General features: G+C 47.4%; 1 protein-coding gene across 1 annotated transcript; it reads left to right on the top strand.

Annotated features, from left to right (window-relative positions):
* The first annotated feature begins 6,020 nt into the window (after window positions 1–6,020).
* LOC144096625 (TNF receptor-associated factor 5-like) lies at window positions 6,021–11,214 on the top strand. The gene is made up of 2 exons (XM_077629444.1): window positions 6,021–6,352; window positions 9,383–11,214. The coding sequence occupies exons 1-2, from the start codon at window positions 6,062–6,064 to the stop codon at window positions 10,544–10,546; spliced, it is 1,455 nt and encodes a 484-aa protein (XP_077485570.1). The 5' UTR covers window positions 6,021–6,061; the 3' UTR covers window positions 10,547–11,214.
* Window positions 11,215–12,379: the final 1,165 nt, after the last annotated feature.

The following is a 12,379-nucleotide window of genomic DNA, read 5'->3' as shown; positions in this document are numbered from 1 at the left end:
TTTGCAGCCAACAGCATCACTTATATTTGAAAGATAGTTGATTGTGTTTAACAGCCGCATTGGTCCAATGGTATTTTCGCAAGACAAGGATCAGGTCATGAAGACAATGCCGGCAGCCTTTGCCGACAACTTTAGTTTAAAGGTCCGAGTGATCCTTGACTGCGTTGAGATTAGCATCGACAGGCCGAGTTTCTACCTTCCTCGTGCAGAGACATGGTCTCATTATAAGCAGCACAACACCGCGAAATTTTTGTTGGGAATTAGTACGCAGGGAGCAGTCACTTTTCTGTCAGATTCATATGGAGGCCGTGCCAGTGATAAGTCAATAACTGAATAATGTGGTGTCCTGAGTCTTGTAGATCTTAGGGATGTTGTACTGGCTGACAGATAATTTTTAATAGCAGCAAGTGTAGGGTCATGGGGGGGGGGGGTGCCATGCAACACTTCTTGCACCTGCTTTTACTAAAGGGAAAGGCAACTTTGCAGTGGTGATGCGGACAAGGGACAAGGGACAAGCGGACAAGGGAGATAGTCAACGTGAGGATGCATTTCCAGAGGGTCATAGGCATGGTCAGAAATAAACACAATATCCTCAGGGGCATCTTGCTCATTGAATTCCTAAAGTCTGGACAGCACGGCAAGTCCCAGGCTGACAAGATTCCACGTATTTGTTGTGCACTCACAAAACTCTGCAATATTGCGGTGCCATTTCACTAAGGAGGTACTCACTGAGGAAGCTTGTCGTGCAAGTCAAGAGAGGCCACCATGAATGCTAGAGGCTAGAGGCTTGGTGGCTGAAAATAAAGGAGCAAGTGCACTGACGAAACAGCAGACACACATTAGTAAGTACAAGCGCACCAACTGATGCACGTAATGGAGCACAAAATGACACTACATAACTGGGTTACAGGATTGATTGTTTCAAGACCGAGATGTGTACTACTGTCCACTGTAAGTTACGTGCATTGGGCTGTCACGGACTCAGGACATTGACATTGGTCACTCGGGTCTTAAGGGGGTGTGTGGCGCAGTGGCCAAAGGGCTAGGGGGCAGTTGGCAGCATGCCAAAGATGATCGCGTGTTACTGCTGCTCAGCAATGCTGCGGAGAAGGCCAAAACACAGAGCCCTTCGCTGGCAAACACAAACGTGTCTGCTCCGTTGGAATGCCCAGCTGCTTATGAAAGTGCATTAAGAGCCCAGAAGCATTCTCACATTCAGAAAGATTTGCAATAATAGGATGCATACACACCTTTGACGACCAGTATGACCATACTGCAGAGGTTGCAGGACTCCGACAGCACCAGACTGCGCATCGGAACTGACACAAACATTGACTGACATTGATACAGAGATGTATAATTAAATTTAAGGCATCTTGTGAACGCATATATGATAATCTTAGGACAGGGTGTAGCAAATTTAGAACGTACACTGTACTGCAGAAGAAAAAAGTACATCACAGCGCGCATTTCGGTGCACGGCACGAAGGCGCCAGTACACATCGATGCATCAAAAACGCATATAGCTTGCCTGGTCCGATAACACAAGTTGAGTGGACGTTAGGATGCACATATAGTTGAATGAAGTGGCAAAGAAAAAACAGCCCCGATAATGTTATTGAGAGTCGGAATGGGTTTCAGGTAAAAGATCATGAGCAAAAGCCAGGCACGTTTTGCATTTCACTGCGTTGTATTGCGGCATAGTGGCGTCGCTGGCAATTTTGATACACAAGTCAAAGAAAAAAAAAGCTTCAAGGGGAACTTACAATGTTTATTTTATTTTTTTTTATTTACAACATACTGCAAGCCTACAGTAGGCCCAAGCAGGAGGGGCGAGTACATAATATATGCAAAAAAGAACAGGTTTAGCAAAATTGAAAAAATGTTAAATACAAGTTGTAACACAAAATACAGCAATAAATACAAGGCTCAGTTGCAAAATACAAAAAGTGAACGCAGACAACGGCTCTCAAATTAAATGCTGTGAAGAAAACATTGAGTCAAAAGAATCAGCTCTGGTTAAGAGATCTGGCGAACACCTGTTCCACTCCTCAATGGTGCGTGGAAAAAATGAGTATTTAAAGGCGTTAATCCTAGCACTGTAAGGGGTTAATGATTGTGTATGATGATTTCGTGTTTGGCGCGTAGTGTTAGGTTTAAGGAAGGGGTCTGCATTCATAGACAGTTTATGGTTTTTTAGTAAGAAAAGTAGTTTCAGTCTTTGAATTTTCCGGCGCAGCTGTAATGTTTCAATACCGTGAGTTTGCATGAGGGTCGTTGGTGAGTCAGTTGGTGAGCTGCATTAAATGTGCTAGGAATCCTGACTGACGGAAGTTAGTAATTTTCCCGAGCACAAATTTTGCCACTTTGCACCCACACACATTTCCAATGCGTCCCACGTTGGCACGCCATTGCTTGGCCCAAGAGCCGTTTCAGTTCTGGGCAAAGATAGTCATTCGCGAACACCAGCTGTTCCGTTTCGAGACCGAGGTCAGAGCTGTTAAGCATCAGGCGCCGATACTTTTCCAGAACGCTATCTCGCAGTTGCCTACGGGCAAACTGAACGGTTATGTTTTCTTGTCAGAATTCATGATGGGCACACAGTGATTGACCTCAATGTCAGCAGGAAGCACAGGTACATTCAATTTTTCACCAATTTTTGAGACCAATTCGGGAAGGTTCCTGTTCGCTTTGCGTAGAATGCCTTTTTTTTCACGTTCTTGTTTCCAGAATATTGCTCTACTCCAAGTATTCTATCCTTTTGCGTTTTCACCTTGCAAGCTAGTTCTTCGCACATTGTCTCTAGTTTAGCATGTAACCTTCCGCTCCTTGTTTCCAGCTTTAACTTCCTCATATTCTGCACTAATGAAACAAACTCTTCTTTAGAAGAAAGTAGTCCGTAGTTAAAACTTTTCTTGTTGCCTAACAAAGAAGCTAATCGCAATAAAAAAATATAAGGTCTCGAATTTTTTTACCTGGCTTATTTTCCAGGTAAAATATTCTAACATTAAAAAGCTGTTTATTTTACTGCTGTGATTGGCGAGCGGAGTAATACAAGACGCCGCAGACGGTGGCCCAGTGTCAACACATGCTGTTTCTTTATATACCTTGTGTCCTACTGTAAAACCGGAAATTTTTTATTACATGTTGTCCAAGCTGTTCTATTTCTCACCGCCAGATGGCGCCACAAGTCAAAACCGCTCCGCTACGCCGTACTAGGGAACGGTTCGCTAAAACTTTCTCGCTGCACTTCCGCTTATGCTGACCTGCTCAGCGTAAGCTAAGCGGACCGTTATACCGGTTAGCTAAAAATTGGCAGTGACTTAGCTCGGCTATACCAGGATATACGCAGCACAAGCTAAGGCATAGCGCAGCTTCTCCTCTGACGACACGCTAGATGTTGTGAAGGTGGCGCCGCGGCTGGTCACGTGGCGCGGTGCGACCACGGTGGGACTGCGAGCTCCGCGAAACTGGGAGTTCGTGGCCAATGAAGCTTTCGCTACAAAACTGTCTAATACGTTCGCATTAAAACGCCCGGAGTTCGACTTTCAGTTTCTTGTTCAACTGCGAACCTGGCGGCGGGCGAGAAAATGTGCTTTGGTTGAAAAGGTAGTGACGTTACATGTGGAGCGGTGTTTTTGAAAAGTAAATAAAACATCCTATAAACTGTGGACACGAGGCCGCAACTTCACTCAAACGTCATTATGACACCTAAGAATTTAAAATGCATTAATTGCACAGCAAATAAATTGGGGAGATATGGGAAACCCATAGGCCACAGAGGCATGTTCGTTCGATTGGGTTAAAGCACAGTCGTTCAAAGGGAGGCCCAGTGTCTCCTGTCCGATAGTGTTCGCGTCTCTGCGAATTGATATGCAAAAAGAACCAAAGGCCACCGAGGCAGCCATTAATGCTATCGCGCCATATGCTTAACACAGTGCTTAAAGGTCCCGCAAGTTTATATTTTCACGAGTTTTTTTTCTTTAATGTCCAGGGAAGCCTTAATAACTGAACAAAGATATATACATGCACATCAAGTATCAATATATATTTGTAAAGTTTCAATGCTGAAAGTGATTTTTTATATTAAACGTAAAGCGCGCCCACACAGGGACGTAGGACTTTATGGGTTTTAGGGGGGTCTAACGTCCCAAAGCGACTCAAGCTATGAGGGACGCCGTAGTGAAGGGCTCTGGAAATTTCGACCATCTGGGGTTCTTTAACGTGCACTTACATGGCACAGTACACGAGCTCCTCGTATTTCGCCTCCATCGAAATTCGACCGCCGCGGCCGCGATCAAACCGCGTCTTTCGGGTCAGCAGCCGAGCGGCATAACCCCTGAGCCACCGCGGCGGCTACAGGGACGTAAGAAAGGCCATGGACAAGAGCTTTACATTTACTGTGGATCACCAACTAGGTCGCACCCAACACGTACCTCATTATTTTATATCTTACGCTAGAGGTGGATTTTCGTAAAATGGGTCTTTCATGTCTCTCTACTTTTCTTCAAATGACTAAGTGAGGAAACGGGATATATTGTCGTGGGGGTTATTGTTATTCCCTCATTTTGCACTTAACGTCATCTTCAACCAGCGGGGTGCCAATCGAGGGTGAAGAGGCAGAAGCTCGGCAGAACTCGCTCGTGAGCCCGGCCGCGACCGCTTGGCCTGTCTTTGGCGCCTGCTCCTGTGGTCCTGGTCCCCCATTGTGCCTTCGACCGGCGTCGTCTGAACAACCCGTGACAATATGTCGCACAAATTTCATAACATATACATTTTCAACATATTATATGCGAAGATAGCGTCACAATTAACACTTAGTGTAGGCATAATAACCGGCGAATTCTTGCGTGCAAGGCGAAGCAACCTGTTAAGCACCATTTTCGTGGTTGCAATGGCGCTTTATTTTCGTCAGTGCAGAATTTCACAAAAATCCAACGCAGTTTTTAAGCGAAGGTGGTCGGGCCCTTCTAAGAAGGAAAGGTTTCGATCGCCTGTCAGAGATCTTTCTTAACGGGGCTCTGAAAGGGGCTCTCAAAAAGATACGGCATTCCTAGGATGTTAAATGCGGGCCGCCGCTGACCGATTTTCCTCTAGCAAGAGTTTTTTTAATGCATTTTCTAGAAGCTGAGTTTTTGTAGTCATACTTTGAATTTCAGCGTCTTCGCGCCTATTTCTCTCCTCTCGTCCCTTTTTGCGGCGCTCGAAAGTCGGCGCTTCTCGCTCAGGAATTCCCCGGGGGGCGGAGCTTCCTGACCCTCCGTAGCGACGCGGCTTTTTGGCCGTGGTCATTGTATCAGCGTGACACCTGAAATAAAATCTAGCCAAAAGCCATCTCTGACCATGATTACGCAGCAGCGTGCGACGGAAGAGGGCGCGAGCATGAAAAACTCGCCGGAAAGGCCTCTCCAAGTTTTTCTCGCGATTGTGGGTTCTCTGCTGCGTGTACAAGTGTAATATTTGGCTCAGGTTTTCGCAACGAGAGAATGTAGCGATCCAGCGAGCTTATGTACTCTCCCCAGTAGGCGTTTCAGAGCTCCTTTAAGTGTAGTACCCTTGGACAAAGCTTAGCCACAAAGTTTTGCTTCACGTACTGAGTACAAAACACATTTCTGGAACGACCGAACTGTCTGTTTGTTCCGCAGCTCCCAAAGCCGCTGCAACCAGGAAGGCAAAATATGAAGATGAAACCCTGGGAGTTAAACTGGACATTCTTATATCCAGATCATTTTTAACCAAATGTTATCTATCGCTAGGTGCCGCGTGTCGAACCCGAAACAGACCCAGAACGTGTTCTGTAGACAAGCGTTCTGCCCACTGAACGAATCGTTCTTAAATAAACTTGCCGACGCAGCACAGGGATTCACTGTCGTCGTGTGCGCTCACTTTCTCTGGGGACGGAGAAGGAAAGATATGTAGAGGCCGGAGATAACGGTGGTATGGTAGTGTTGACAATAGCCGAAGCAAAAAATCCAAAAAGAAGCGATAAGAGCGCGCTCTCGGGGAGCGGAAATCTCAGTGCTTGCAGAGATCGCTGCGCACTGAGCGAACGCGGTGGCCGATGCCTCCTGGAAGTCAGCATCGGCAGTACACCCTGGTCGGGTTGTCTGTGGAACTCGACTGGAGGCCGCTGAGGTTCGTGAAGCCTATTCCTTCGTACAGGGTGTGCGCTGCCTGTGGACTGGTGCGCATTAAAACTGCGCTGCTTCCTTGCTCGCATACACTGTGCGAGTCGTGCTACCAGCAGTGCGCGCAGGATGGCGCTCTCATCTGTCCGCTCGATGGCCACCAGTTTGAAGAGGATGACGTATACTTGAAGAAGTTTCCTGCCGAGGAGCTGCTCAGGAGAGAGGTGAGTGGGCGGCGAAGAGGCGAAAGTGAGAAGTTTAAGGATTTTAGTTTGACTTTATGCACTTGTAGCGTTCGGCGCGTTGTAGACTGAGTTGCTTATGTGGCGTGGAGTACCACGCAATTCGATTTCAAATTCTTCGCTTCTCAAGGTTTCTATAGGTCCCAGAGATCTTATGTTTAGAGCATGCACCGCCTATTCGAGGTTAAGTAAAATGCGGCGAATACCTCTACTCAGTAGTGGAAACTAAACTAGGAGTAAACCGGTTCTTCAAAAGTGAACCCTGAGTTCTGAGTGCAGTCTGTTCGGAAATAACGACTGCGAAGTATTCCAGTATTCTTGACTGAATGTTTATGGTCAGCCAGGTATACCGATATGCAGCAGTCTACAGTGTAAGCGATGCTATCCTTGATTTGAAGGAAATTCCTCGAAAGATATAAATAAATGCATCGAAGCTTGGAAGTTAATCTAGTAGCATGTATGCACTTACGTACGCGTCAAAGCTTGGAATCTACTAAGGTCGCGTTTGCGTACAGACAACACATGTATTAAAGTGTACGCCTCCAAATGAAAAATAGACCACCACCTCGTGGTCTCCTGTGGTTCAGTCGATTATTTGCATTCATGTATGTATTTATTGCAGCGCACAGGCCGAATGTAAAACTAACCGGCTCTCACAGCCGTCTATCTCATGCCTCGCTCAGTTGCACTCATGATGAATATCTGGTTCCGAGCACCAGGAGTAAGAAGAGCTCACGCATTAAGAGGAAGGGCGGCATTCCATAGTCCCACATGTTTTCGTTCAAGTGGAGTATAACGCCCACACATTGAGGGCTGATCAGAAGAGATATGGCTGCGTGTTTGACGTCAATGTGTGATAAGAGATTCGACGTGCTGAGGGCAAGGCTCGCCGGTACTGCTGAGAGCTTCACGTCTTTGTTCGCTTTGTTTGCCCCTCGAGCCACAACACTGAAGTACGAGGTATGCTAACGAGTGTGCGTACTCAAAAGATGGTGCTAATTAAGAAACAGAGTAGCAGATAACCATTAACGCTGTCGCAGCATACCCTTGTACTAAGAGCCACACTCACGACGAAGTAATTTTGTACTGCATTTTTCTTCATTCTTTATTTAAATCAAACTTTCCCTTCTCTCTCGCGTGGGCGCTAGCTTCGTCTTCTTATTTGCTGACAAAGAAATCAGTGTGAGGCGAGGGATCCCTTATCATCCCGCGCAGTAGTATAAAGCTACAAAAAACCGGCAGTGATTACAGAGCACATAGGTCGCGTTTTGGGACGGTCACATAGGGAGGCAGCCGGGTTGGAATGTCGGTCCCTCAACGTTCGCCAGAAGCTGTAGCCCCAAGCATGCCCCGCATGTCGAACAAAGGAAAAACGCCCTTTAGATGCACACTTCAACCGCGTTGCGCGCGAAGATGCTTAAGTTCGTGCCAAGGCATTTCTCGCACACCACAGAGCACTCGTTCCGGCACTCCTGAAACGAAAACTCGGTCATCACACATTAATGCGTGGCAGCCGCATTGAAAACGAATGCTACAATAGCAAAACAGCAAAGCAGAAGTTTGGGCAACTTTTTAGATATGTTGAAAAGGGAGGAAGTAGCCGCACCGGGCATTACTCCTTTACCTTGACACAAGTGGACGCGAGACGCGCCTGGACTTCCCACGACCACCTCGGAGGAGTGAGTGATTGATTGATAACGTCGATTGCACCACGCCGTTGGTAGACCAATTTCTGTTGTTGAACCCGGGAACGGTTCCGCAACATCAACGGACCACCAAGATCGACTCCTTGACATCAACTCTTTTACTACGGGATATTCATTAAGAAAATATGCGCAAATTAGACGGGACACAGTGCTTGTGGTACATGCTTTCTTTCTCTTGTGTGTCCCGTTAGTTTGCGACATTTCTTTTTTCTTCTGAAACCCAAAATACGATGTGGACCAGCTGACTTACGAGTTTCCTTGCAATTTTTTTTTTCACAACGCTGCACTGACGCATAGACAGCATGTTACGTGTGATGACAGTGATCCTTGCGCAAAGGATATTTCAGCCCATATCGCTCGCCAAACCTACGCAACACAATATTAGCAAAACATGAGCATGCCACTCTTCGTTATACCGTGCTCTGTTTCAGCGAATCGTCGAGATGAAAAAAAAATCATTTTTACGATCGTACTGCTAATACAGAAAATAAGTGAGACCTAGCGTACGTAATCGCTGAAATATATGCATTTTACAATGATGCCCCATTGCCCTCTTTACAGAGTCGTTTCGCTCTCTCTATGTTGGCTCTTCCCTTTCACCTTTCTAAACTTTTGGCGGCGTCTTTCGACCACGCGTACAAATCAATGGCGACGAAGGTTCCGCAAAGCGCGTTGCTTCTGATGCGTGCAAGGGGTGGTCCCGTGATGACAGCTCAGCACACTCCTCTCCCGAAAAGATGAACGTAGCGCCAAGCACGTGCTGTCTATGGACACGTTAGACACTTTTAGCGTACCGGAGACGCATACCGCAGACCGAAACGTACAGGTGCGGACAAAAGTAAACGGGGCATGCTATTGCCCTCTAACATTTTTTACGTGTTTTTTAATTGGAGCTGGCAACTGTGGTATGTGCAGGCTGGTAGCGGACGCTAGTGCTCTTTCTCATGAACAAACAATGTTTCTTCATCTCCGATCGCAAAGGCGTGATTGCCATTAGAACGGAACAGCGTGCTCCGTTTACTTATGTCTGCACTTGCACCTCGACAGCGGAACGTTTCTCAAACAGATCCCGCAGTCGATTAGATAGGATCTTAATGACGCGGCGCGCCACAGTGGCACTAGAAAAATGGTGTGTGGAATGAGGAGTTAAACGAACCAGTGCTGCACATGAACTGTTATAAAGGCCTCAATCGACTTTGTTTAGGCATAGTAGATGCGTAATATAAACAGAGATAACGACAGCCGATTTCGTGATTCGTAATCCCAATGACCCTGGAAATGCGGCATTTTTTTTTTACTCTCGCAGGTGAGATGCTGGAACGAAGAAAGCGGCTGCGGTGCAGTGCTTCCTGCATCCCAAATCGCGTATCACTTCCAAAGCGAATGTCGGCAGCACTCCATCTGCTGTCCAAAGTGCTCTACGGCAGTTGTCTGCACCAACGTGTGCGCGCACTGGAGGTCGGAGTGTGGCGCCACACCAGCGCCTCCAGCGTCCCAATGCGAAGGGGAGTCAGGCCACAAAGACGAGAGTGCAATTCTGACATACTTCCAACAAGTCTTGGAAGATCAGGGCGGCCAGCTGAAGGCACTTCTGGCGAGGGTGCTCTCCGCAAGTGGCGCCAATAGCGACCGACTGAACGAAATCGGTCACGGGGTGAACAACTGCCGAGCAGCACTGAGAGAACTCTGGGAATGCATCGGCAGCGCAAAGGACACAGTGGGGCTAAATGTGGCCCAAGGAACGACTGAACGACGAGACTGTCTGAAAAAATTTTCGGATGAAATAGCCGCATTCAGTGAAGACACGAAAGAGCATTTCATTGCAAGCAGAGAAACTCTCAACAGTATTTCCAACCGCTTAGATGCACTGGAAGTACTGCTCAAAGACGGGCTGTCAAAAGCGGCCGGAGAAGAACGTGACAGCTGTGCAATGACTGCGGGAGGCTCTGAAAGAACTACGCAGCAAGTTGTAGGAACTAACTATACAATGGGCCGTGTGAACAAAGTAGTGCCCGGGTCATCTGGCCTAAAAGCATCTGTTTGCGAGTTTGTCGTAAAGGGCATAAAATCAGTAAAACAAAGAGCGCGGTTGGAAGATGTGGCTGCTTATAGGAGCAAGGAGGTATACCTGCGTGGCTACTGCATGTCCCCCGGTGTCCTGATCTGCAATAGGAATGGTAGTTTAGAGCTGCGCCCACTCTTCCTCCTGCACAGGGGTGACATGGACGACGTCGTGGAGTGGCCACTCAATCAAATGATAAGCCTGCTGCTCGTGCATCCAAAGAAAGGCGTAGCCCGGACGCTGGCAGCGCGTACCACTGATGGCCCACGATCATCTTGTCGAAGACCGCAGGATGGACACGTACAGCACACATTTACTAGTTCCATATCGCTTTCCTTCCAAGATCTCATCAAAGACGGCTACGTGCAGGACGATCAGCTTCGAGTTCTGTTTGAGCTTCTGCCGTGATTTAAGACTGAGACTGAGCAGCGGCTATGTCAGTCAGTCTCGTCGGGTTCAAGCTTCTTGCTCACAGTAGCTGTTGAGCCAATACTGAGGGCCAACAGCCGGCGTTGGCGAACGCTTCGACGCAAATTTTCCTACGAGTTCACCTTGAGGACCTTTATTTTTTGCTTCAAGATAAAGTTTTTACCACCTCCATTATGCCTACGAGTTTGTTTCTGCGCGTATTTCCTGTTTTTTTTTGTAATTTACTTTAAAAAATTAAAGCTGTTTTCTCTGAATCGACCGAGGAGGCCAATCTTAAATTAATGTTCAATAAAAGGCGCTGCATTCATGTTACGTTTAGCAATGTTGAAACTTGCGATGCTCCCTTGCTAATCCGTGCATCGTGAAAATTACCCTCCCGCATGAAATTCATTGGGTTTATCTTTATTTATCTATTAGGGCATAGAGTTGAACATCGCGATAACCTATTCGAAAGGGACAGCGGGCTGCCGTAATGGCTTACTAGTTTTGGTGCTCGACTGCTGACCGGAAAGACGCGGGTTCTAGCCAGGCCACGGTGGCCGCTTTTCGATGGAGGCAGAACGCAAAGGCTCCAGTGTGCCGTGGGACGTACCCTCTCCTCCACCTCTATACCTGTGCAGTCTCGAGACAACCCACAATAAAGATGCTTGAATTGAATTTATTGGGAGCCAAGTGGACCGGACTCTCAACTTCGCGGCAGGAAGTTGACTCGCAGCCCCCTTACACTCATTACACTTAATCGAATTTTTATAGGTGAGAACAGAAACGGGGACCGGGGTTCTCGCGTGGTCGCGCCTTGGAGGGCGCACAGCGAGAGTTGACTCACTGGTATCGAGTTCATGTAAACAGACAGCCATCGAGAAGAACTGTCTTTATCGCCTAAATGGCGCCCGGCCTGAGTTAGCGCACACTGGTAGCCTGTCCTTTTGTCCTCGCTGGTAGCTGTCGATGATAAAAAGGCAGAAGTCGCGTGTCGTCGCAGCTGTCACATCACCGCTGCCAAGGGGCAGGCGGCTCCTTTCCATCGAGGCTCCCTGCAGCCCACTTTGGTGCAGCCATCACCTCCAACGTGTGCAAGGCTCAACTCTTCTCAATTAGACAGCGTATGGAGATCTCAAACAGTGAGTTATTGATTGGTCGCGGTTCAAACGTGTTGAAACGAATTATATGTACTGTCGGCGTCCAGACCTAGTCCCCTGGTATTTTCACGAGATGAAGAAGGCGAACGGACGCGCTCTCAGCCTTCCGATGTTTCAAGTGATTGGCTTACGTTACTGCGCCTAAATAAATTTCTTTTTCCCGCATAGCCGCACTTTTTAGCTTTTCGTAGCCATACTCACGGACAATGTATGGACAAAAATAAAACGAAGCACATACAATCAGGAGTCACAACACAACACAGGCGAACCGCGACTACATCTTTGTCGGCGTAGTCAGCGGAACAGGACAACGCTATTACGGACGCGTCATCTGCCACCAGTGTTGTAGACAGGACTTCATGATGTTGCTGTTGTTGTCCTCAAGAGGATCTATTGTTCTTGTTGTTAACCTCACACAATTGCACATGCGCACATAGGAGGATTGGCCAAGATGATCTGCATGATTTTTTTTGGTTGCACTTCACCCTCCCTCGTCTTCTTTTTCGCCTGCCTCAATTTCCAACGATGATGGTGGTGTTGATAGTCTGGCGTAGCCCTTTGTAGCGGGCGAGCACAAGATTTGTGTCCTAGTCGCAGCAAGAAAGTGAAATAGGAAAAGGAAACGACAAAAAATAAAACTAAGCACACACAACCGGGAGTCACAACACAACAC

The sequence above is a fragment of the Amblyomma americanum genome, chromosome 7, assembly GCF_052857255.1.
Source record: "Amblyomma americanum isolate KBUSLIRL-KWMA chromosome 7, ASM5285725v1, whole genome shotgun sequence".
In the NCBI taxonomy this organism is placed as follows: domain Eukaryota; kingdom Metazoa; phylum Arthropoda; class Arachnida; order Ixodida; family Ixodidae; genus Amblyomma; species Amblyomma americanum.
The sequence above is the reverse complement of the archived record's forward strand: the minus strand, read 5'-3'. Positions and strand labels throughout refer to the sequence as shown.

Coding starts and splice junctions, on each gene's coding strand:
- LOC144096625 (XM_077629444.1), top strand. CDS start 6,062: ATGCCTCCTGGAAGTCAGCATCGGCAGTACACCCTGGTCGGGTTGTCT. Junction 6,353..9,382: donor AGGAGCTGCTCAGGAGAGAG/GTGAGTGGGCGG, acceptor TTACTCTCGCAG/GTGAGATGCTGGAACGAAGA.